Genomic DNA, 27685 nt, shown 5'->3' on the forward strand with positions numbered 1-27685 from the left:
GCTTGGTTGTGATGCTGTCCAAGTAATTTTTGATGTCCTGTCAAAAGTCCCCGTCCCCGATCTGCTCAGTCTAAACACCGATAACCGTGCGGAAGAATGAATTAACGTAAAGGTAATGTGATTAAAATTAATGATTAGACTTAATATTTGATTAAGAGGCTTTATAATTAAATGGGAATGAACGCATAAATGAGTAATTATGTCTTAAATGAGTGACTGTTCTTGGTGGCTCTTATCAAAGTCGCGTGCACGGATAACAGTCAGCTTTGATCGTTTGTGAATGTTTAACTCATTGGTGGTTCTGTTTTGAGATGTAAAAGTGTTGATTTGCGTCAGTTGCATCGTGATTGCGAGAATCGGACGATTAAACGGCGACACATTTTAGGTGTTACTTTCGGTTTTGAGATAAATAAGTGTGCACTCACGCGGCTAACAATGCATTCATTTGTTTTAAACCAGTCAAATATCGAACATGTGCAGCCAATGCAGAGGTTACTGGGGGTGGCTATGGTTGCAGTTTTGAACAACAGTAATATTGCAAAAATTTGCATAGGCTTGCAGCAACAGTTTTATCAAGATTTTTTAAAGACCTGAATCTCACATTAATGCCACACATTGTCAGATTACAGTCCAGAACAACAATTTGCATCTGTAAAAAGCTCTGTTTGTCCCTGGTTCATATCTTTCATGCTGATGACGTGTCAGACAAATGTAATATTTTCAGATACGCAAGTACCTGATGCATGTTGAGCAGCCATATTATCAGCTAGGATCATTACAGGCCATTCAGAGCAGAAGAAAATGAATCAAGGTTATGGAAAATCCTGGAAATATTGGGTGATTTTAACATGATTTGCAGTATAAACAATTAAAAGTCATAGAAATTTCTTTAGTGAATGCACACTACTTGTCCTGTATTCCAGACTGGAAAAGTTATGGAAATGCATTGGTGAAAAGGTGTGGGAACCTGATAAATTAATCTACTTTTCTCTCTTTCTTACCCCAGGTCACCATGCAGTTCCTGGGCCGTTTATTGGACACGGTGAGCACCGTGTCGAGCCTATTCTCCAACCCGTACCGTGTGAGGGATGTGCAGCTGTCGGAGTATAATGGGAATGTGCTGCTGAAGAAGGAGGGGAGGTTGGCCCTGTACAGGAACCAAAAGAGCCAGTCATGGGACTGCCTTCTACTCTGTCCCGAGACCCCATCCATGGCTCTCAGGTGAGCCCTGAGTGTGTGCTTCACTGCTAGAGTCTAGAAAAGATCAAGATTTAATCTAGACTAGTTTTAGATTTGTAAGGTGGGGGAATTCAAGACCTTCTGTAGTGTTTTTGGTTTTGGTGGTGGCGTAGTGTGCTAAAGCACATAACTGTTAATCAGAAGGACACTGGTTCGATCCCCACAGCCACCACCACTGTGTCCTGGAGCTAGGCACTTAACTCCAGGTTGCTCCAGGGGGATTGTCCCTGGAATAAGTGCACTTTAAGTCAGTTTGGATAAAAGTGTCTGCCAAATGCATAAATGTAAACGTTTGTATCGACCATGTCCACACTTAACCTACTTAGTTTTGTTACATTTACACCTCTCATTCATCGACAATGGAGACTTTTGAAAATGCTCTCCATAACTGCACACTTTGGAAAACGATGACGTTAGGAATATTAAAATGAGCGGATCAGTGTTGATGTGGCCTTAAGCCCTGGGTATACTTCCATTTTGATGCGAATGCTCAGCGTCTGCGTAATGTCGAACACAAGCCTGTCAAAGTACACTCCATATAACACACACACACAGGTGTTTGGGGCATGTGCGCTATGACTGCTATGAGACAACGGAATTTCTCTTCAGGAGTTTAGACTCTGAAAGGGTGGAGGTTAAACTGTTTACAGCTGCCCGTAAACGTTCTCTCTCTGTCGCACCACCATCCGCAGTCAGCCTTTATCCCTCTCGGAGGCTTGATTAGCCTGATAAGGGGTTGGGTGTGTAAAATCACGACCCGGCCCCGCCCTACACCCTGTCACATTGACCCATAAAGATGTCTTTATAGTCCTTCAGACTCAAGTTATACAAATGCATGTATCTCCAGACCTCCTCACACATGCTCCTGACTTGCACATCCATTGGTGTTGTTTTCACCTTCATCTCTTGATGTGTAGCTGCGACTATATATATTCTTCTAGCGCTTCTTTGTGACAGCAAAGGCTCAAAATGTAAGTGTTGCCACCTTGTGGACCCACTAGTTAGTGCAAATAACTCCAGGTGCATGTGCATTCAACGCACGTTTAGAGTGCTCGCACACTCTGCTTATTACATGATTCACGTCACGATGTCCTCTAAGTGGACGTTCAGCGTTCGCTTCTCACTGTAGTATACTTTGGGCTTTAGACTTCTAGTGGTGAAATAATCTGAGCTGGCCATTATGGAACATTAATAAGAAAACAGATTTTTGTAATTTTCACAAAATGGCCTCTCGGAACTTGCTTATTTTAAGACTGAGCCTTTCTGGTTTGTGGACTTTTTCAGATGTGCTATTTTGAATAACTAGCCTATATTGACTTCCGGTAGTAGCAGGTGCTTTTTTTTCCAGTGATCTTGCAAAAAGTCTTAGCTTGCTTCAAATTGAATTACACAGAAGAGCTCTGTGTGTACTCTCTTTTTTTTTTATTTTTATTTATTTTTTATTTATTTTTTTAATCTTCCAATAGAGCGCAAGTGTGCCTGCCCACTTTCGCTTTGGTTCAGAAAGTATTTTTCCTATTCATTTTACCTATAAGGATTTCATACAGTTCTAAGCCATGAACTAAACCAACCAGCTCCGAGGATAAGCACAATATTATAAACTTTGAAGCAAAAAGATTATTCGAAAACCAAACAAAAAGACAATGGTACAAGTACTTAACATCTTTAATGAAGAAATGAACTATAGTACATTCCAATGAAGTATTGCAAATATCAATAACTAACTATGGAAAAATATAAAACTATTTATTTTAAATTTGTTGATTATAAGAATAGAAAGAATATATTGCCCTTTTTTGGCAAAATATTCAGATGTATACAAATATATAAGTTGTTTGAGAGTGTTGGGAGACCGACGCGTTTGCATCATTGACAGTACAGTACATCGTGCAAATGGGTGGTTGCGTGCAGAGCTCTTTTGGGACAATCTCTGATTAGTGGATTGTTTCCCATCCATGATTTTTTTAAACTGATGGCTTCAACAGAAGCATATACCATAGACTGTGTTGGGCAAGCTATGCAAAAAAATTGGTAGCTAAGCTACCAACTACTCAACAAAAAAATTAGGTAAGCTAAAAGCTACACTTCAGAGAAAGTCGCAAGTTACACTACAAGCTACATGGCAAAAGTAGCTTGCAACGTTTAAGCTACTTAATTTTTTTGTCCACCAGATGCACGGAGCATACTGTCATAGACAAAGCATCTAAAATACTTATTTACATAATGTTTATCAAACCCATGGCATTCCTTACAAAAAATCAAAACTAGCAGCCGCAAACTTGCCAAATACTTTACACAAATTTGTAGCAAATTTGCCGCTTGTTATTTTCACATTCAAATGAGCTTGTGATTTGTCATGTAATGATAGTGCAATACAGTATACAAGTATACAGTATAGGGCAATACAAAATGTATGTTCATGTAAATAACATGTTAATTCAAATTTATACATGCTACTTTTACAATACCCATACATTACTTTTTTTACATTTTATTTTTCATATTTACACTACTATCTCTTCAAACCCTTACCCATTTGAACATAATTTCCTTTGGACATTCATGTATAAAACTCTGTGTACGTATACTGCTTATTTTATCCTGTAATTCTGTGTCTCACTGTTGTGTTTTTGTCTGCACTGGAAGCTTTTGATCAGAGGCCAAATTCCGTGTGTGTGTGTGTGTGTGTGTGCCTGTGTGTGCGCGTGTGTGTGCGTGCGTGCACATTTGGGCAATAACAATGTGATTACTGATGGTATCATATGGTAATACCATGGTACTTTGATATAGGGTTGTAGCGGTATGCCGCTTTCACGGTATACCACGGTTTGAAAATTGACTGTTATCATACCATGTTGCGGTATTGAGAAAAAAATGCAACCTGACGTAGAATCTGACCTGCGTGTGTGCATCTCCTTTCCTCCTCGACTGTCTATCAGACTCGTCAACTTGTGCCACACACACGTGTAGTGGAGAAAATGTCAGAGATAAGCAAGGCGAGGGGGTCTCACATAAGTGTGTGTGTGTGTGTGTGTGTGTGTGTGTGTGTGTGTGTGAAATCAGTGTTTCTCAACCGGTGGGTCGCAGGTGTATTCGGACCGGGTCGCAGACAGCAGGGAAAGAGCAATGTCATGGTTCTCCCATTGAAGATATTTTGGCAGCCACCCAAGTGATAACCTATTTAGGGCTGCCGAGGCAGATTTATAAGATTCTTATTTATATTATTTGATAATCTCGCAATCAGCTAAAGGTTTTTCATCTGCACTTGTGTAACGGAACCAGCTCCTGCTAATGATCTGTACCGTGAAACCATGATATTTTCTGTGACTGTTATTGTACCGTGAAAAACTCATACCGTTGCAACCCTACTTTGATATACAATTACCATATTTATTTACCATTCTGTATTTGCAAGGTACTTCAAAGAATACCATGGTACTACCATGATAATGTGATATATGATTACCATAGTTATACACTTTTGTATTTAAATGATTCTTCAAGGTTATTCAAAGAACACTACGGTACTTCGCTATATGATTACCATATTCATAAACTTTTGCATTAACATGGTAATGGTACATTTCCAAAAAACATGGTAATGCCATGGTACTTTTTTACGTGTTTTCATGTAGGCTTGTGTTTCATGTGTTTTAATACTCTATTGGTTGGAAAATATCTTTACCTGCAGAAGTCGTTTACAAGCTGCACCAGTGTTAAGCCTTCTTCATCACTGGTAAACGATAGCATGCATTTGCAGGTTTGGTTTCCATTGATTGTAATCCACTGCAACCAGCATTGTCTTTATTTTCTTTGTTTTAAAATATTCTGTTAGCTTGTTGGCAAGTGAGAGCGCGCACAAATTATTTAGCAGCGCGCACATCAACTTTCTGAGTTATTTAGGTGGAATCATGAACCGATTCAGACCGCTTTGATATCACGTGTGACCAATTCATTGTAAAGAACCGTCACAAATGGGCGATTCATTTGTGAGTCGGACATCTTTAGTTCTGATTCAAAACTGGCAATAGTAAACACAGGGTACAAGGCATGATGTAGTGGTGTAGCTTTTGGTAACACCTCGCTACTCAGAAATGTAGTTAAGCTATTAGCTTCTCTACTGCCCATCACTTACTATAGATTAACAACCCCGGAGCTCACGGGAGGTCGGCTTTTAAGGGTTTATAACTCAACAACATATCAGTTTTTACAGAATAATCTGTGCTGATAGTTGCTTTTTTGGAAGTATCGGTTATCTCATATCGCTAGTTGCCGCTAGTTTTTTTTTTTTTTTTTCAACTGTGTTTTGCAGGATTCTGCTGTATAACCGCAGCCTCTAGAGGTGAAAACAAATACTGACACCTCGTGGGGATTTTCTGTATTTAAATCTTTCATCTTGGACTATATTCATCCATATTTTATCCGTTTTTTAAGACATTTAACAAACTATAAATCTATTTAAAAAAATATTGTCCAATTACTTGGTTCGGCTCAGATTTTTCCACCACCTTAAGTTATCGGTATTGGCCAAATACACTATTGGTCGACCTCTAGTTTATAAATTATCGTTAAAAATCAGTTTGCCTTTGGAAAATATTTATGATATTTTTACTTCCAGATCCAGACTGTTTGAAATATTGGGGAAACTCCGTTTGTAGAATTGATTCGCTTCACTGTCAGCTCATGTCTGTAACCAGTTGTGGAAAGCTTTGGCCACAAAGAGCCATTGTGGGTCCAAACGCTTGTTAAACAATGCTATCATGCTAAATATAATGTCTCATTGTCATCAACCACAATTTCATTATCTTGGTGTATGCAGATTTTTAGAACCAAAGGTAGCTGTATGCATGCAGTAGACCTGAAGTTATTTGTGATTTGGTTCTCTTATTTGTTGCTCTCAGGATGTTCCAGGTAGCTTCAGAGGGAGACGCCATGAATTGGTTTCCTCAATATGCCCTCAAACTCCGCCCATTTTATGAGATGCTCCGCCCACCACTTAAACCCGAGACATTCCAGGCAATCGTAGATTGTTTGCGGAATCACCCAGACTGGAGCTCTGCTCACATCACTGTGGAAATTGGACTGAGAGACTGTCTGAAACATAATTATATTTTGAGGTGAGAGATCCTGAAAGGTCGAAGGTCTTTTTTGAACTGAAATGCATGCATGTTCCATAGAATATACTTACTATTTTCTCAAACTAGTATGCAAAGCTGTATATAATATGCAACAATAATCATTTGAAATGGTAATATATTACGTTGTTGTGACGTGGTCTCATGAAAGGCTTGTCATGTTTAATTTAGCAAGCAGCGCCTGGTTATCTTGTAACTAAATATGGGTATTTTGTAGTAGATTATCCAGGTATTCTATGCTCACATAAATCTTGACTCTTATGTACATCATACATACTGCATACTACAAGAATAGGATGAATGGTATGCTATTCCGAGCATAGGCGTTCATCATTTTCATGTTGTACATCTTGCCAAACTGACCATGTTGTTGTTGACGGCCCCTGCAGCCAAATGAATGCCCGTAACAGTCAGGGTCAGACTCCTCTGCACCTGGCTTGTGAGAGGGGAGATGTGGCCTGCGTGCGTGAACTGCTGGAGGAATGCCAGGCGCGCACAGATGTCAAAGACAAAAACGGAGAGACGCCCATGCACTGCGCCGCTAAACAAGACTCTACTTTGATTATAGAGGTGAGAGGCAAACAGAGAGCTTAGATACCAGGGCTCAACAAGACTTTTTGTGTAGACCCAGTTGGGCTAGTAGTTCAGATTTGTACTTGCACTATTGTTTTCACAGGCCTTCCACAAAAAATGCTTTTATTCTTAACATTGCTTTGTTATATGTTCCAGAAAAAAATACACATTTCTTAAAAAAAAAAAAATCTCTAGGTTTTTAAAATAATAATAAATAAAAATAATAGCTATAATGGCTAAATATGTGTGAAAAAATATTGTTTATTTAATGGAAAGTTTTATTTACAACCATTAATATGATTGGTCTTTTGTTGTTGTTTTTTTCCACAATTTGGAATGCCCACTTCCCAATGCGCTCTAAGTCCTCGTGGTGGCGTAGTAACTCGCCTCAATCTAGGTGGTGGAGGACGAATCTCAGCTGCCTCCGCGTTTGAGACGTCAATCCATGAATCTTATCACGTCGCTTGTTGAGCACGTTACAGCGGAGACATCAATTTTGTTGAGGCTTCACCCTATTCTCCACGGCATCCACGCACAACACACCACGTGCCCCACCGAGAGAGAGAACCACATTATAGTGACCACGAGGGGGTTACCCCATGTGACTACCCACCCTAGCAACCGGGTCAAATTGGTTGCTTACGAGACCTGGCTGTAGTCACTCAGCACACTCTGGATTCAAACTCGTGACTCCAGGGATGCACCGATATGAAATGTTATGGCCGATACCAATTTTAACAAAAAATAAATACATAAGCTAAATACCGAAACAGATATTTTGTCACTTACCTTATTTTGTCCTCAGATCACTGTTTACTTTGGAATTATGCTTTAAAAATTTACAAAGAGTTTCAAAATCTTTTTTACTGTTTAAATAATAAGTTACCTTCATTTAACACGGATTGGATGTGTTGAACAAATGAAAGGCCAAAATGTTAAAGAAAGAAAATTTTAACTACGATAAAACGATGATTGATATGAAAAAAGTTTTTTTGTACTTTTAAAACATTTTTGCACTTCTGTTTTTGAAAAACACAAAAGTTTTTTTTTCACACATTTTTTATTAAATGTTAACTTTACTTAAATATATTACTGGGTTAAGTTAGTTTAATTTTTTTATTTTTTTTATTTAAATATTCAGGAATAATATTAATTAAAATAATAGCTATAAAAGTTAAATATGTAGAAATAATAGAGAAAAAAAAGTAGTAACGCTTTTTAATAAGGTTCCCTTTGTTAACATTAGTTAACATGAATGAACAATGAACAATTCTTATTGAGCATTTATTCATCTTAAATCATGTTAATTTGAACAAATAGTAATCTATTTTTAAAATCAAAAGTTGTATTTATTAATGTTAGTTAATGCACTTTGATCTTTAACAATGAACAATAGTGTTTTTATTAACTAACATTAAAAAAAACAAAAATCATATACAAATATATTGTTAATTGTTTGTTCATAATACCCAAAGGTTTAAAAATTTTAACGAATGGAACCTTGTTGTAAAGTGTTACCAGAAATTCTTAAATGGTATGTTTTATTTACAAAAAAATAATAGATTTTTAATTAATAATTAAGTTAAAGCTATAAAAGCTGTCAAAAAATGTATTACATTTTTCTTCTTTGTAAAAAAATAAAAATAATACTAAGTTTCTAATTAATTAAAACAATAGCTATAATAGAAATATGTAATAAAAAATAATGGTAAGTTTTCTTTACAAAAAAATTATATTTTTATACTAAATTAAAATAATGACAATAATAGCTAAATATGTCAGAAATATGTTTAATTAAATTGTAAACAAAAATATACTAGTTTTATACTTCTAATTAAAATAAAAGCTAAATATCAATAATAGCTGGAAATTGTACTGCTGCAATGCGATACTTTAACAGCTATCAATTTATAGACACATTTTTGCTGGAAAATGATGGGAAATGGTGCAAACGATCACTGATTGGTTTGTAATTTTCCAACTCATTCGTACTAATGCATCCATACTATAACAATAAGTATGACTATAACAATCATTCTTGCAATTTCCAGAAAACCTTGCTGTTTGCCGTCTAGAGAAGGATGTTCAAATCATCACAGAAAACCATATGTTGAATACTGTACATATGGACATGAGCAAATGTTAGAGCGTAAGCTTATAGTTCCTTCAGCTGTCCAGAAACTCTCTCGCACTGGCTCTGGGCAATCGGGTCCTCATTATAGTTGAGTCCTGCTTACTACCTGCAAAATATTTAAGTCTTTTTTCACAGATATTCAGGTATTTGCATGTCTCTGATTGTGTATTTTTCTTTGTTCCTCTGGGTTATTGTAGGCTTTGTGCGCTCGGCTCTGCGCTGGTGTGAACGAGGTGAATGTTGCTGGGGAAACACCTCTACACATAGCATGCCGTCTTGGCAGGGTGGAAGCAGTCAAGGGCCTGCTAGTGGGCGGAGCCCGTTGTGACATCATGGGAAGTAATGGCTATCCAATCCACACTGCCATGAAGTTTAGTGAGAAGAGGTGTGTGCAAATCTTTCCAGAAAATCCAGTTTAGGTTTAGGGGTGAATTGCATTAACATTAGCAATGAATGAGTTAACTGATCATCAAATGTAATGAAAATCTACTATAGAAATTCCAACAGATTGACATTGCTGTGTTACAACTTAAAGTACATTTAAAATCCATCTAGACATTTTCATTTCAAATCCTCTTTATTTAGTTGTGCTGAAGCAATTTTATCCATTAACCCGAATCAACTTCTGGCAGAGGATCCTCTCTATGGTGGAACACCTCTTCACTGGGCCAAGACTGCAGAGGTTAGGAATACTTCATGCTTTTTCTTTTTTCACCTGAAGAATATTCAGCCCTCTGACTGTGATGCGTTCTCTCTGTAGATGTGTCGTCTACTGCTGGACCGAGGGTGTAACCTTAACTACCTAAGTAAGACGGGAGAGAGTCCGTTACACATCCTGACCAAGAGAGGGCGCTTTGAGGCTGCAATGAAACTGCTGACACATGGAGCCGACCCCAACATCAAGGGACAGGATGGAAACACAGCCCTCCACCTTGCCATGAAGGTATGATGGTCAATCTCCTGAAATCAAGAAGCTGTTAGGGTCATGTTTCACAGCAAAATTAAAAGAAAAAACTTTGCAGAAAGAAAATGAAGCCTATTTTTATGTCCATTAAGATTTGGGGAATTGTTTTTATTATTTTTCATGCAAAACTGCATACGTTTCCCCTACCCCAACACTAATTCTCATGACTGATATGCTGATTTTATTTAACTTTTGTATTATAGTTTGGAGAATAATTAAGAATAATTGCGTTTAGATGCATTATTTGCCTAATGGTGTTGAAAAGAATGCCATTCTGCAATAAATAAAATAATATAAAAATGGGTTTAATTTCCCTAATGCAAAATAAAAAAAATAAAAAAATTCTTATATAATTTCTTTATGACCTGAATCAATCCTCTCATCATTTACTCACCCTCATGCATCCCAGATGTGTATGACTTTCTTCTGTTGAACGCAAAGATTTTTAGAAGAATATCTCAGCTCTGAAGGTCTATAATGCAAGTAAATGTTGAAAAGAATTTTGAAGCTCCATAAAACCCATACAGGCTGCATAAAAGTAATCAATATGACTCCAGTGGTTTAATCCAAAGAGTAGAATAAAACCAGCCTATTTGTTTTACTCACAGACAAAAAAATTATAAAAGCGAGTAATAGCTAAATATATGTCTTTGACATACATGTTACATATAAACAGGTGTTCCATATATGCTGCGAGAACTACATGAAAATAAATGGAACCAAAAATATCATATACCAGTACTTAGAAGAGGAGATTATCTTTAAAACAAGCCCACACACAACGTAATCAAATGCGGATATCATTAAATAATCCACACGAAGCACAATGTGCACACAACACATTAGCTTTCCTCGATCAGATGACTACATTGGAAATGAGGTATTAGGTTGTCCAGTATCATGGAATACTAAACCAATCGTATTAAGATTCAGATCACTGCAGAGGTGGAAGTCATCCAAATATGGGCAGAGAGGATCGTTCACTGTAATTACATATTGCCACCAGGAGATGGCGCCAAGTACATGACACTGACTCAATGATGACTCAAATAACGCAGAATGGAACTGAATGAGATCTTGTTACTCATGATTTCATGCTTTGGAGAGAGAGCATACCTTAGTTCATTGGTGTGTAATTAGTTATTGTGTACAATTATTATGTTTTATTTGTTTGGAGAGGCTTTTGGATACTTGGAAGACACTAGGATAAAAAAATTTTGTAATGCTTTTACTTTTGATTGGTTTGCCACCTTATTTACTCCCTGAGGTATATAATGTCAAATCAGATTTATTTATTTTTTATTTTATTTATTTTTTTAAGTTTTCTTTAAATTATACCAGACACTTGACTCGTTTAGCTTTTAATATTGGTTATGCCACTTAAACAGGAAATCTTTAAAAACACCCTCAGATCTTCCAGGTGTGAGAAACATTTTTTTTTATTGTTTTCAAATAGATTATAAACTTTCTTTCATACTGTAATGTCTGGTCTCACAGTTGGACCACATGAATCTGATCAAAGCTCTCATGGTGTTTGGAGCAGATGTGGAGATTCACAATGACCTGGGAGAGACACCTGGACTCATAGCTGCCCGAACCAGCAAGGGTGAGAGAAAGCGCGAGAGAGAAAGAGAGAGAGGGATGGTATAAGAGGTTTAAGTGAGATTGCATATTAGTTCGAAGACTAGTAAAACAGTCTCCAATGAGTTCAAGCTCTCTCAATTTATAGTTGTACAGATTTTCAGAGCCCTCTATATAAGTGTGATGCATGACATAATTTGGGATGTGTGCAAGATGGAACCATAATCTTATCTAAATGTATCTATCATATATTTTGTTGAAATGCATATATATATATATACGTAATGGAGAATAGTATTACACTGTTCGTGGATATAAACCTATGAATTGTTTACTAATAGGTGTCTCTGCATTTTAAGCTTGGATGGAAGAAAGTATTTAACTTATACAAATTAAGACACTTAATGGGAAAAAAACAACTCTAAAATGTTTTTAATTCACTAACATTGTAATGTTAAATGTATACACTGATATTATGACCACTCACAGGAGAATAATGTTGATCATCTCCTAACAAGGCCACATGTTAAGGTCTGGGTAGATTAGATGATATGTGAACAGTCATTTCTCGTAGTGAACGTGTTGAATGCAGGAGAAATGGGCAGGAGGAAAGACCTGAGCAACTTTGACAAGTGCCAAATTGTTATGGCCAGACGACTGGGCATCTCTGAAGCAGCGAGGATTGTTGGGTTCTACCGGTCAGCAGTGATGAGTATCTAATGACAGGAGGCACAAACCGACAACAGGGCGCTGGGCACCCAAGGCTCATTGATGCATTAGTGCAACGATGGCTATCCTGTCCGGTCCGAACCGACAGAAGGTCTACTGGCACTAGTCACAGAAAATTTTAATGATGGTTACAGGAGGAATGTGTCAAAACACACAGTGCATCACACATAGCCGCAGACCGGTCAGAGTGCTCATGATGACCCCTGCCCACCGTCAAAAGCACTTACAATGTGCATGTGAGCGTCGGAACTGGACACATTGTTCAGGAATGGTTTGAGGAACATGATAAAGAGTTCAAGGTGTTGACTTGGTCTCCAAATTCCCCAGATCTCTATCCGATTGAGCATCTGTGGGATGTCCTGGACCAACTAGTCCGATCCATGGCGGCTCCACCTCACAACTTACAGGACTTGAAGGTTCTGCTGCTAATGTCTTGATGCCAGATACCACAGGACACCTTCAGGGGTCTTGTAGAGTCCATGCCTTTGTGAATCAGTGCTGTTTTGGCAGCACTCGGCAGACCAACAGCATATTAGGCAGGTGATCATAATGTTTTGGCTCATCAGTGCATATACATACAGATCAGCCACAACATTAAAAACACCTGCCTAATATTGTGTATTTCTCCCTCATGCCGCCAAAACAGTGCCAACCAGAATAGAATAGCATTCTGAGATTCTGTTTTTCTCACCACAATTGTACAGATTGGTTATCTGAGTTACTGTAGACTTTGTCAGATTTAACCAGTCTGACCATTCTCTGTTGACCTCTCTCATCAACAAGGCATTTCCTTCCACAGAACTGCCCCAACAATCATGCCATGGTCCAAATCACTTAAATCAAAAAATGTCCCCATTCTTATGGTTGATATGAACATTAAAAGAAGCTCCTGACCTGTATCTGCATGATTTTATGCACCGCAAGGCTGCCAAATGATTGTCTGATTAAATAATCGCATGGATGATTGTTGGTGCCAGACGGGCTGGTTTGAGTATTTCTGTAACTGCTGATCTCCTGGGATTTTCACGCACAACAGTCTCTAGAATTTACTCTAGAATGGTGGCAAAAACAAAAAACATCCAGTGAGTGACAGTTCTGTGGATGGAAATTCCTCGTTGATGAGAGAGGTCAATAGAGAATGGCCAGACTGATTTGAACTGACAAAGTCTACTACATAATATTAGGCAGTTCTGATCGTATATAATATATATATGGGGGGAGCGGTAGTGTAGCAGTTAGCGCGCTGTGCTACGAACCTGGCGACCTGAGTTCGATTCCTGCTCATGGCCAACACCAGTGACTATTATCTGAACCGGTCCTGGTCCTCCCCTAGGTCGACTAAAATGAGTACTTGGTGCGTGTGGTGTGTAAACATCGCCACTGGGGAGACAAAGGCGGTCGGGCGTGGTGCTGGCCACCCACCACCTCGTGTACCGTTCCGGCCTTCAGAGGTGCTCGCTAACAGCACTTGCCCCTACAGTCTGTTAAGGCTTAATGGGGGATCTTTGTCTTTGTGTGTGTGTGTGTGTGTGTGTGTGTGTGTGTGCGTGTGCGTATATACAGTTGACAGCTATCACTATTATCTTGAAAAACTGGCAAAAGCTGGCTGATAACTCCTGATGTTTAACCATTTTTGTAAGATAATCTGCTTCTCTGCATAAATGCATTGCATACATGATGTTGTTTGCATGTCTGTGTGTTTTTGTATAACAATGCAATGCCATTTTTTAAACAAAAAGCTCTTGTTTGTTCATTTGTGCATTTAATCATTTCATAATCTCTTTCTTGTTTTTGTGTGCATGGTGTGGTGTGGTGCATGTGTCTAATCCTTCGCTCATATTGAAGGGCCCAACCGTAAGGTGCTCTTGAACATGCTGTGTAGTGTAGGGGCTGAACGGTGTCATCCATCCTACTTTGACACCCCCTCCCCCAGTGTCAATAAAGCTCCACCTCATGGGATAGGTAAAGCCCCGCCCTAAATCTTCTGGTTTCCTCTCAGTCTTGACACTTTAGCCTCTGTCCATCAGTCCCTGTTTCCTTTGTACTTTTAGACAGTTTTCTTTTTTTTCCCTTTTCCTTTAAGTTGAAATGTGACATTTTCGTATTCTCCTCGGATGATATTCTATCCTACTTTCACTCTTTCAGAAATTTTCCTCACTCCCTAAAAAGACCTTCAGCATTTCTTAATTTCTTAAAATACTTGACTTAAATCCTTTATTATTACCATGTTTTTTAAGCAACGTACCGATAATTTTACTCATTCCCAGTAATAGGATATAAAGCAATATAGATATATCATTATCCTACTTTGTCTAATTCTGCTGACTTTTATGACTGATCTTCAATATCAAGTTACCAAGGTAACAAGATACCCCCTCCCCCCTTGCTTGACAGTTACATGGGGCACAAAATGTAGTTTTGCTTACCCGCTCGGAAATGTGTAGTTGTGCCCCTCTGCTTATTGTGAATTAAGTCAAATTTTGCTCTTGAACGAACAACACAAAACCCACATATGTTTTAAAACAACGTTATTTTACTTGATAAGCTTGATAACATTGTACAAACAGTAAATGGTCATTCTGCGACTATCACATAAGTCATATCATGCAAGTTATAACTACTTACATAAACTTCTGGACTTGTGTGTAATGAAACATCTTATGGGTCAACATGCATCTACAAACAACACTGAATGACCGTGACAATGCACCCTCATCCACTTTCATTCAGTTCTTGCTTTTTTATTATTCAGGTTCTGGGGCTTTTGTAGATCAGTGGTTAAATGGATCGATCAGACGTCTGCATTTTTTCACTTTTCTTGGTGCAAAGGGCAAAATGGCACATTTACACATATAAATGAATATCAGATGCTAAAACTACATTGAATTATAGTCCTTATCAGGAATATACTGTAACGTCTGTAGTTATTTATGCTTGAGGACTTGCTATTGGCTGTTGTCATTGCATAATGTAAGAGGCACATCTGTGCAGGTTTTGGGGACTGTATTGGGGTGTTCTTAATTTCCATTTAATGTTATGATATGGGTTTACTCTTTAGTTACTATGGGTGAGATTAGTGTTCCTTTGAGTTAGCTGTGATTGACATAATGCTGGTGAAATAATATGACTTAACCAGTGTGATGTACGCTTCGAAGCATTTGATTGAAACAAATTGTTCAAGATTTCAAAGCTTTATGAACTGTGTTTCTTAAGCGCCCATAACTTGTTAAAGTTTGCTGAAGCCTGACCTTTTTTCTATCAAGATTAGGAAAGTAATGACTCAAGACAGCTAGTAGTCACTCCTTATCAGTCAATTCCCATGCTAAACTACTATTAATGCATGCACCAGACGTGTGCATAGTTCCTTTGACCCATGTAGACCTATACCCCCCGTTTTCAACGCCCCTGACTGAAGTAGCTTCTCCATGCATCTGATCGGTTCAGTACTCTCACATCTTGCCTGTGATTGGCCTACAGGGTTTGATGACATCATGTATGGGGTGGCAGCTGTTACGGCAATGAGTCGGGGGTTTGCAGAGGTGGATGGACTCAAAACAGGAAGCGGGAAGTATGTATTTGATTTTGTATTTATGCTCGACTTATCTGTTTGTGGAGTAAAGATACCACTTATATCTTGAATGTCTTTTCACTTTCACTTTCCGGATGCACTGTATATCAGTTAAATTGTACATTATATTTTTTCGACAGCAGCGGTTTAAATTCTTCATATTTTCATAATGATATCTTGATCTTCAGTGGAGACGTCAATCACGCTGAATTTCTCACGAGAAGTAAATCGCACCGACTCCCTCCTCATACATGTGCACGAGCTTCAGGGTTAATCACAAACTCAGAATCAAACTGTAGAGCTGACACAGACCGTTTATAGCAAGATTCTTGAGATCGCTGAAACTGATCTAAACCGGTTTGGCTAATCTGGTTTGTCAAACTTGATGTTCAACTAGCTTTGTGCAACAGGCCTCTGTATTAATAAGTTTTGTTTTTTGATTTGTTCAGTTTTTTTTGTATTGATCATTTATATCCATGTATCAGCGTTTTTTGTTTCGTGTTCTTTCGGACATGTTGGCTTGTCTGATTACATTTAGTTAACATACATTAAAAGACAACACGTGTACACAGAATAATCACTCGCTGTCTTTTCTATTCTAAAGAACAGACAAATTGTTGTGTCTGGATGGTGGAGGAATAAAGGGTCTGGTTCTGATCCAGATTTTGATCGCTTTGGAGAAAGAGGCACGACGGCCCATCAGGGAACTCTTTGACTGGGTATCTGGAACCAGCACTGGTGGCATACTGGCCTTAGCCATTGTTCACGGTGGGTAGACATATCAAAAACTTCAAATTAAAAAATGACTACCACCTCTGGAGTCCTGAGTTCCAGGGTGTTGTGGAGTGACTCCAGCCAGGTCTCCTAAGCAACCAGATTTGCCCGGTTGCAAGGTAGGGTAGAGTCACATGGGGTAACCTCCTCGTGGTCACTATAATGTGGTTCTCGCTCTCGGTGGGGCGTGTGGTGAGTTGTGTGTGGATGCTGCGGAGAATAGCGTGAAGCCTCCACACGTGCTACATCTCCGCTGTAACGTGCTCAACAAGCCATGTGATAAGATCCGCGGATTGAGGGTCTAAGATGCGTAGGCAACTGAGATTCGTCCTCCACCACCCGGATTGAGGCGAGTCACTACGCCACCACGAGGACTTTGAGAATTGGGCATTCCAAATTGGTCTTTCAAAAGTCTTTTTTTTATATATATATTATTATTATTTTTTTCTTATCACATTGCAAATTATAATATTGCTTATGCCTAACAACACCCTTTAACCCTTGTAAATATACTAACGCACTGCCGTGGCTCCAGCAGCATCATTTTTGCATGCTTGTGCACCTATACAGGTAAATCGGTTGAGTATCTGCGCTGCCTGTACTTCAGGATGAAGGAAGAGGTGTTTAAAGGTTCTCGGCCATATGAGTCTGGCCCTCTGGAGGAATTTCTAAAGAATGAATTTGGAGAAAATACCAAGATGACAGATGTCACACACCCCAGGTACTGCTGTGTATACATATTCAGATGAATAGTTATTGCATTTTTATATATTAGGTTATTATGTTTAATTTCTCTGTTGTCTTTATCTCAGGGTGATGGTGACCAGCGTTCTCGCTGACAGACACCCTGGAGAATTGCATCTGTTTCGTAATTACAACCCGCCAGCCCTGCAGAGAGACCCTCCATATAGGTCTACGGCCACATTTCAACCCCATACTGTGCCACAGGGTAACTTCACTCTCTTGCCTGCATTAATTCTTGGAATCTCGTTACACTAATTATGTTTGTGTCAGTAAAAATAATTATCTTCCTCTCCGGCTCTTTATGAGCAGAGTCTCACACGCTCAGGGTTTGTTAGTTATCTTCTAGCTGGTGTTATCTATCTCAACTGATGCATAAAGTTGTATTGTTGCTGTTGCAGGATGGGAGGATGAAGATATTTTGATAATAGGATATTCTCAACCTCCCAGAAAGCGTAGAAAGGTGACTGATGAAGGTGTGTGTGTGTGTGTGTGTGAAATGGAAGGGTCACTGTATGCAAGATTTTTGGTGATTATATTGTGCAATCGTACACCACGTTGGAGCTAATTGGTCGTTCGTTTCTTTTAATAGCACAAATTGTCTGCTTAATCATTCTCTTATCTTTCTTTTTTTTCTCTGTCTCTCTTGCTTTCATTAGTTTTTGTTCATTCTCTTTCTTTCTCTTAGAGCAATTAGTTTGGCGTGCCGCCCGTTCCAGTGGAGCCGCTCCAACGTATTTTCGTCCAATGGGTCGCTTTCTGGACGGAGCGCTGCTGGCCAATAACCCGACGCTTGATGCCATGACAGAAATACACCAGTTCAACAAAGACTTGAAGGCACAGGTCTGTTATACCGCTATTCATGACTCCCTTTAATGAACAAATTCAATTGACTATGCCATATTTAATCTAGTGCCGTCGATTTTAGTGTCATTATATATATATAAAACATAACGCATTTTTAAAAATTACGCAAGTAATCATGCATCCTGACAAGTCAATAAATTCTGTAATAAAAGTACTTATTTTCCTACTATTGGAGCAATTCAAGCTGGAAGTACATGTATCTTTGTGTCTTTATGATTTTATGAGCTGCGTCTGTAGGAGGCAGTCAGTGTGCCTCAACAAATCTCACAAGCAGTGCAGCCCCACAAGTCAGGTCACATACTTGACAGGTAGACAAAGCACAACAGAATGCAGGAATCTCAAAACGTGATTTTCATAATTTTAACTATTTTTAACTTAACAGTATCCTAAAAACTAGTGGTTGACCGAAAGTGGATTTTGCCGATACCGATGACTAAAGTGGTGAAAAATGCAGATAACCGATTAATTGGAAGATAGTCGTTGTTTTTTAACATCTATGAGTCTTGCTTTCATTATACTGGTCTATATTTCCAAATGAAGCCTTAAATGGTGCTTTCACACTAGCACTTTTGATGCGCACACAGGGTCGACTGACGTCGAAGTTCGGTTTGTTTGGATAATGTGAACGCTGTTTTCCGTTCTTCACATCTCTTGCTACACATCCGCAGGCTCACGGCAGACAAACGCTAATATTCATCACATCATTGCACGTTCAATGCATTTGCGGGAGACAAACACAAGTGTTGTTCTGTGCATGGCAAGTTTTCGTGGTAAATCCAAAGAGACAAACTTTAATACTTCACTTAACACAGTGACGTCTTCTCGAGTTGTTACCTAGATAAAGTGGTAAACAGCTGCTGCTTATACTCAAGTTTATGTTGTAATCAGACTGTGGTTCGGACTCAAAAAATATGATGTGGACAGGGAGGGGGAAAGAAACAAACTCTGGTTCGGTCCAAAGCAATCGTGCTTTCACAAAAAGTGTGAAAGCACCCTAAAAGTCAAATATATTCACCAGATGAAGGGTTTTGTATATATGCATATATTTCATTAGATATACCATGTTTAATGAGTAATAAGGTTTATTCTTATTTACAATTTAATTTGCTTCAATTTAAAAAACTTGATTGTCTTATCAGTCAAAATACCAAAATACTGGATATATTGAAGTGAGGATAAAATCATGGATGAATATTGTCAATGATGAAAGATTTAGATTGTTTTTATTTGACCTCTAGAGGCCACTTTTATACTGTAGAACCAAGCCAGCCACAGAGAAATAATAATAACAAAACAAAAAAATATCTGCAACTATGGGCAAGCATCGATTTTCGCCGATAACGATAGTTCCAACAGCAACTATCGGCAAGCATTCATTTTCGCCGATAACCGATAGTTCCAACAGCAAATATCGGCAATCATTAATCTTCGCCGATAACCGATAGTTCCAACAGCAAATATCGGCAATCAATAATCTTCGCCGATAACCGATAGTTCTAACAGCAAATATCGGCAATCATTAATCTTCGCCGATAATAGATAGTTGCAACAGCAAATATCAGCAATCATTAATCTTCGCCGATAATAGATAGTTGCAACAGCAAATATCGGCAATCATTAATCTTCGCCGATAATAGATAGTTGCAACAGCAAATATCGGCAAGCATTGATTTTCACCGAAAACCGATAGTTTCAATAGCAACTATTAATCGGTAAAACTGATATATCGGTCTACTTCTACTAAAACGCACAATTTATGATGCTGAAAACCAATGAGATGCTTGAAAAGCATCTGTCTGATACATATGCACATAGGTGGACAAAATAATTCATCATTGTGCAAACCTATCGGAACAACAGGACTTTTGAAGAACGATTGACAAACTCAATTGCAAAATGGATTGCTGTCGACTATAGGCTTGTGTTCAGTGATGTGGGACTAAAACAGTGTTTTGATTTCTAAATCCACTTTATTGTATTGTCTAATCCAGGGGTTCTCAACCTTTTGCAAGCTGGGCCCCCCCAAAGCTGGTTCATTGCAGTTGGGCCCCAGTGCCCCCCGCCCCGCCCCATGCTTTATTGTTGTTGTTGTTATTATTATTATTATTATTATTATTTTTATTATTATTATTGGCAGTAGCACCAGACTTCTAATGTGAGCTTGCAGGCATTATTATTATTATTATGAGTAGTAGTAACTCATAATATCATCATTACTAGGCTATTGCTATATAATTATATGAGGTTACATGCTTTATTGTTGTTGTTATTATTATTATTATCATCATCAGTAGGCCTATTATAATTACTAGGCTATTGCTATAATTGGGAATTGGCACCAGACCTCTGATATTAATTTATGCTTTATTATTGTTATTATTACTAGGCCTAATAGTAGGCATCATCTGCATTTTTTACAGAAGCTTGCTGGTAGGTGATGTTAATGTGAGACCTGAGCCTGCTTTGCCTTGCAAAGATCCTCAATTCTTGGCTCAATGTTTGATAAACATAGCCTCAAATCATCCTCGATTTGTGCACGATTGCGGTATTTCGTTTTGAGTGCAGTCATTTTTGAGAATCCTGCCTCACACAAATATGTCGACGCGAAAGGAAGGAGAATCTTCAAGGCGACGTCACAGAGTTCAGGGTATTCCTGCATCAATGCTGCCCAGAATGACGAAAGAGGGCAGGAGCTAAAGAGTTCCTGCAGTCTACTGTCACTCTTCAGCTCAATAAGCTGTTCATGCATATCAATTGATAGCTCGTTTGCTGTGCACACAAACGGATCTCGAACCCACGCAAAAGAGCGATAATCCTCTTTAAAGTACGTCGCAAATTGTTTTCTCATTGCTGACAGGTGCTCAGACGCTGATTGAAATAGGGAGGAGAAATCGTGTGACGTGCCTGCATCAGTGATAAAGTCTGCAAGGCTGGGGAACATGTCGGAGTTCCCTCGACTGATGCGGCCATGCCAGAGGTCTAGTTTTTGTGTGAAGGCGTGCACTTTGTCTGCAAGGAGCAAAATATGAGTTTCGTGGCCTTGCAAAGACAGGTTGAGGCCATTCAAGCGGTCAAATATATCGACCAAATAGGACAGAGACGCAAGCCACATAGTGTCATCCAGATGCTTCGCCAGATTTGATTTGATTTCTGTCAAAAACCACTTCACCTCCTCTCGCAGCTCATACAACCGCTGTAACACCCGCCCCCTGGAGAGCCAGCAAACTTCAGTGTGCAGAAGCAGCTGTTCGTGCCCTGACCCCATCTCCTGGCAGAGGACCCCCAAACAAGCGAGAGTTTAGCGGCCGTGATTTGATGAGATTTATTATTTTCACGGATTGGTTCAGCACGGAGTCAAAGAGAACCGGCATTTTTTTAGCAGCTAGTGCTTCGCGATGGACCATGCAATGTGTCCATTTCACAAGTGGAGCTACTTGCTGAACGCGAGCAGCTAGGCCACGCTCACGCCCCGTCATTGCCTGCGCACCATCCGTGCATAGGCCAACGCATCGGTCCCAAGCCAAACCATTTTCACGGATAAAAATATCAAGGACATTAAAAATGGCTTCTCCTGTAGTGTGCGACTGAAGAGGCCGGCAAAACAGGACATCCTCCTCAATCGCCTTGTCCCGCAGATACCTGACATAGGTGAGGAGCTGTGCCTGCCCAGCAATATCAGTGGATTCGTCCAGCTGCAGCGCGTAGTAAGGACTCTTTTTTACAAACTCTATCAGTTGCTCTCTGATATCATTGGACATGTCTACAATTCTCCTAGCGACTGTGTCATTGGACAGTGGTACTGCACCGAGTTTGGCTGCTGTCATTATTCTGCACATGTCTTGCGCTGCCGGCAAAATGAGAGTCTCGGCGATTGTATGCGGTTTACCCAGTTTACCGATCCTTTTTGCCACTACATACGATGCCTCCAAACACTGTTTAGACACAGTGCTGTGCACTGAAATGGTTGCCTGTTGCTGATGGAGGCCATCAAGCTTTCTTTTAAAATATTCAGCTGGTTTATTTTTAATGCCAGCATGCTTTGTTTCGAGGTGCCTTTTTAATTTGCAGGGCTTCATACTGTCGTTTGCCAGCACCTCGGTACACACGACACACAGATCTCAGATCAGGCGTGACTGTAAACCCAAATTGCAGGTATGCTTCATCGTACCTTCGAAGCTTTTTTGCAGCTGGTGGTGCGTCGGTTGGCTTGTTGGTCCTCACTAGAAATTTCTCCATTTTGATGTGTTTTCAATAAAGTTTAGGCAATATGTAACTGTGTGTGTGGTGTATGTTGAGAGACGTATCAGGGGCTAATCAGTCGGGACTTAGGCACAATCTTTAATTAAACGAACAAAATAATTGTTTTGCAGACAATTCAGATTTTATTTTAATACTTTACGATTGTTGTCCTCGTCAGTGTGTGTGTGTGCGTGTGTGTGTCTCTTAGTCATGTGGGTAGTTTTAGCTAAGTGTAGCAACTGCCTAGCAGTTAAAAAAAAAATACTGGCTAGGGCTGAGATTTGATCTAATCTTAAAAAAGAATGTTTGTGGGTTTAGTCTTTAAAAAGACTGTTGGGGTTTTGTAGTAAAGGCCTATGTAAATCGAGATTGATAAGACTAGCGAGAGCTGGCACAAGCGAACTTGGCAAGAGACTGGACTAGAGTGAATGGAAAGCTATGTCGTGAGTCAATTTAAATGCAGTGATTTATTTTTGTGTGAGAGTGAGTGAACATTTACATTTATACCCCGCTCTGTAAGCCAGGGCGGGAACGGCGGCGGCCATGCGCATGCGCGATTCATTTGCAGCCTGGACGCGGAGGGGTGTGTGTCTCCTCTCTGCTCTGACTGCTGCGCGAGGCTACTGAGAGACTGACCGCCTGTGAGTGCTTTTGGACGGGAGAGGGGCTCACGGCAGCACCCGCTGTTCGTTGAGCACAGTAGGCCTAACTGCAAAGTGATTCGTGCTTTCGAGTCTCCAAACACCACAAAAGTCTCCAAAAACACCAGTAAAAGTCGCTGGATTTGTCGCTTTTGACAAACAAAAAAAAAGCCGCCAGGAGGATGATTTGTTTGTGTTATAATCAGTGCTTGAAGTGGGGGGGAAAGGTGGCGGCACTCTCTTTGCATTGGCAAATCATGAAATTTTTACAGTGAAAAACAAAACTTGGAAATATTGCTGTTACAACAATATATTGTTATTTATTTAGCATAGCGCATCTCACAATACTCAATCGTGTTTTGAATGATTCAGTGTTGTGAACGAATCGGTTGAGTCAAAGATTCAATGACCCATTCACAAACATCTGTCTCATTCTTGATGAATCGGCCGTTTGAACGAATCGTTTGAATGAACGACTCAATGACTCGCTTAATGAAACCGCTTATGCTTATCACCTGCATTTGCGCTCACTATCGACAAACCAATCAAATTTGTTCAAAACTTTTTTTTTTAAATCAGTCCAAACACATTTAAGTTTTTATTCAGGAGTAATGTATATACAAAACTATAACTTTTTATGACAGTAGTTTAGTGATAAAAAAAAAGTGCCCAAAAAATTTTTTTTTCCCGTTTTGTTTCCCCTTCCACCGTAGCCTACTCGCGCCCCCCCGGGAGAGTGTCCGGGGCGCGCCCCACCGGTTGAGAACCACTGGTCTAATCAATGCATTACTCGTCTGCCACAATAATGCAATATACTGTATCTGAAAATCTGTTTATATATTATATTTATAAATATTTGAATTATTATGTGTTATTTGTTTTGAATTGTGTTTTGGGGGCTTCTTTCTTAGGATGCATTGATTTGATAGATTTGTGCGAATTTCTTATTTATTTTTTTAAGCGTTTGACAGCCCTAATTAACCATAATATCTATATATAAAATGTATTACATACAGTTTTTGTATTTTTAAAAAAAAATATATTCCAAATATAGGCTAATCTATTTCTTTCTCTATCTCTCAGGGTCGTGAGGCAGAAGTGTGCAGGTTAGGTGTGGTCGTCTCGCTGGGTACTGGTAAACCCCCTCAGGTAGCGGTGAACTCTGTCGATGTTTTTAGGCCTTCAAACCCTCTGGAGCTGGCCAAGACCTTCATTGGCGTCAGAGAACTGGGCAAGATGCTCGTGGACTGTGTGAGTTTACACACATAAAAATACCTCACACTGAATATTAATCTGACATTTAAAGAGTTGTTTTAGCGAAAACAATCTGTATTTATTTCTTTTGGATGGATGGAAATTCTCACAGTTAAGCATCATTTTTGTGGTTGTAGTAGGGCATTGCACTTGTGTTATTTTTAGTTAAATTCTTTTTTTTTTTGGTCTCTCAGTGCACGGACTCTGATGGCTGTGCAGTTGACCGAGCTCGTGCATGGTGTGAGATGACCGATATAAACTATCACAGGTCAGTGCTGTTCTTTCTCTCAGTAATATTGAGTTAGATGTTATAAAGAGCCATGTGGAGAATCTCATTCACAGTCTCATTTCAACAGTAATGGTGCGTTATGCAAATCTTCAGGCTTTCATGAAGTGTGAGACAATGCTGACCTTTCCTTCTCTCTGTCTTTCTCTTCTCTAAATTCCCCTCTCCTATCATTTAATCTCTTTTATTGCTCATGACCTCACGCCCCCATTTTTTCATTTGTCTTTAATCACTTCTTCATTTCAATGTCTTTTATGTCCTTTCTTCCTTTTTCCTTCGTTCCATCCTCTTCTTTTTTTCATGCTTTCTTGCTTTTTCTTTCATTTCATTTTCTTTCTGTCTACTCCACACCACTCTGTCACTTGCCTTCCTTTGATTTTCTGTTTCACTTCCTTTTCTTTTTTGGTACCTTTCATATAATTTTCTTTCTTTTTACTTCGCATAACTCTGTTCTGCTTTTTTCCATGTAATTTCCTTCCTGCCTTCATTTCTTCCTCCTTCCTTTTTCCTTCCTGACTTCCTTTCTTCCTCCTTCCTGACTTCCTCCGTTTTCCTTCCTGACTTCCTCCGTTTTCCTTCCTGACTTCCTTCCTTTTCCTTCCTGACTTCCTCCTTTTTTCCTTCCTGCCTTCCTTCCTTTCTTCCTCCCTTTTTCCTTCCTTTCTTCCTCCTTCCTTTTTCCTTCCTGCCTTCCTCCTTCCTTTTTTAATTCCTGCCTTCTTTTCTTCCTCCTGCCTTTCTTCCTCCCTTTTTCCCTTCCTGGCTTCCTTCTCTTTCTTGCTACCTGTCTTTGTACTTGTCATTTTCTTCCTTTTGCTTTTCTGCCTGCCTTCTTTCCTTCATTTCTTTCCTGCCCTTCTGTTCTTCTCTTTTTTGGTTGCTTCCAACCATTTCATTTTCTTTCTTTCTACTTCGGACCACTCTGCTCTGTTTTTTTTTCCATGTAATTTCCTTCTTTTCTTCCTCCTTACTTCCTTCTATAGTTCTCTTGCTTGCTTCCTTTCCTTTCATTTATTTTTCTTTCTTTCTACTTCACATGACTCTGTTCTGCTTTTTCAATGTCATTTCCTTCCTACCTTTCTTCCTCTTTCCTTTTTTCCTTACTACTATTCTTGTCTTGCTTGCTTCCTTTTATTTAATTTTGTTAATTCTACACCTCTTTGTTTTGCTTTCTATTGTTTTCTGTTTTTCATTTCTTCATTCTATCCCTTCTTGTTTGATTGCTTAATGTCATTTCCTTTTCTTTTTTCTACCTCCTTCCTACATTTCCTTCCTCTCGTCCTATTTTCCATTCATTCCTTCCTTCCTTCCATCTTCTCATTTTTTGATTGCTTTCTTTCTTTCATTTTATTTTCTTTCTTTCTACTTTGCACCTCCCTGTTCTGCTTCTTTCATATCATTTCCTTCCTGCATTTCTTCCTTTCCTCCTTCCTTTTTTCCTTCACTCTATCCTTCTCTTTCTTGCTTGCTTTCATTTCATTTTTCTTTCTAATTTGCACCTCTTTGTTTTGCTTTCTTTTTGTTTAGTTTTTTCCTTCCTTCATTCTATCCTTCCTTGTTTGACTGCTTCCTGTCATTTCCATTTTCTTTTCCTTCCTTCCTCTTTTCCCTTCCTTCCTTCTGTCCTTCTCTTTATATTTTGCTTTCATCCCTATATTTAATTTTCTATCTTTCTACTCTGCACCACTCTGTTCTGCATGCTTCATACCTTTTTGTTCTTTTTCCATTTTGCTTGCAATTTCTTCTTACCTTCCTCCCTTTTATTTCACAGGTTGAGTCCTCAGCTGTCTCAGGAGGTGATGCTGGATGAGGTCAGTGATGCTGTGTTAGTTGACATGCTGTGGGAGACTCAGATGTACCTGTACGAGCACAGAGACATCATACAGACCCTCTGCCAGCAGCTGCTGCAGCTCTGACAACAGAGCAAACAATGAAAGAGATGAATGGTAGCTTGGGTTACTTAATATCCATAACTAATTTATATTAATATAAATAAGGGGTTCATTTACAGTGGTGTATATATTTTATAAGTCATTGTTTATGATAGATTTAACCTTTTTAAGTAAAATAAATATATACATTAAAAAATATCTAAATATCTACAGATTGTGTATGTGTCATATACAACAAATTGGACCAAGTTCAGAGTGTCATTGTATGGAAACTTCCACTACAATCATATATTTGAAGCAAGATGCACCATTGTGGAGATATTTTTACAATACCTTGTATTTTTATGGATGCTAAAATACTTAATTATGTTTGTAATTGCATTATTTTGTAATTGCACTGTTAAAGGTGAACTACATGGAAAGTGCTCATTAGGCGCTTTAATCATGTGTTTTTCTCCTACAATCTTACGGTTGCATTTAACAGTTATCTAACATGTGTCTATTCTTGAGTTTTGTTCTGTTTGATTATGTTAAACATTTAAAGCGTAACTGACAAGTTCTTAAGGTCAAACAGGATCAACAAAAAAACGCAAATATGATTTTAAGGGTTTATCATACCGCAGGTGAAGTACAGCATTTTTGACATTTGGAAATTATCTTTGTGACATTTCTGTGTTCATTGTCTTGTATGTTGTTTGCTCTTTGAAGGAAAAGCCTTGCTTTGCATTGAAAGTTTGTGTTACAATCTGTGAAGACAAGGGATGTTACTAGTGGGAGATATTGAGATTTTAAACAATTTATAAACTGAAAACCTCCTGCACATTTTCGTCTGCCTTGTTAAATTAATAATATTGTTTGTCTACCATTACAGACTTTGTTATTTTTTGTTGATAACTTGACATTGGAGCTTAAAATCTGTTGTTTTGAGACAAAAGTGACCATTAATATACTTAATACCCATAACTTGCTGCTATGGCACTGATTTGAAACATTGTGTATACATGAAGTTTTATAAACCTTGAAAGAAAATAAAAATTATGATAATTATTCTAACTGGCATTCTGGTTA

The 27685-nt window shown here is 38.8% G+C and overlaps 1 protein-coding gene across 5 annotated transcripts; it reads left to right on the forward strand.

Moving 5' to 3' along the window:
- LOC127640850 (85/88 kDa calcium-independent phospholipase A2-like) lies at positions 1-27637 on the forward strand. Of its 5 annotated transcripts, none has more exons than XM_052123522.1 (18): positions 1-112; positions 1007-1221; positions 6141-6356; positions 6764-6944; positions 9279-9466; positions 9667-9763; positions 9842-10024; positions 11543-11651; positions 14201-14317; positions 15833-15923; positions 16528-16691; positions 17268-17418; positions 17510-17646; positions 17840-17914; positions 18127-18281; positions 24269-24436; positions 24634-24707; positions 26497-27637. In XM_052123522.1, the coding sequence occupies exons 2-18, from the start codon at positions 1013-1015 to the stop codon at positions 26639-26641; spliced, it is 2460 nt and encodes an 819-aa protein (XP_051979482.1). In that variant the 5' UTR covers positions 1-112; positions 1007-1012; the 3' UTR covers positions 26642-27637. The 5 variants fall into 5 exon arrangements, with proteins under 5 accessions (XP_051979482.1, XP_051979478.1, XP_051979483.1 ...); XM_052123518.1 differs by having other exon boundaries at positions 25709-26627; XM_052123523.1 differs by lacking the exon at positions 17840-17914.
- The last annotated feature ends 48 nt before the right edge of the window (positions 27638-27685 follow it).

The sequence above is a fragment of the Xyrauchen texanus genome, chromosome 50 (genome assembly GCF_025860055.1).
Source record: "Xyrauchen texanus isolate HMW12.3.18 chromosome 50, RBS_HiC_50CHRs, whole genome shotgun sequence".
Classification (NCBI taxonomy): Eukaryota; Metazoa; Chordata; class Actinopteri; order Cypriniformes; family Catostomidae; genus Xyrauchen; species Xyrauchen texanus.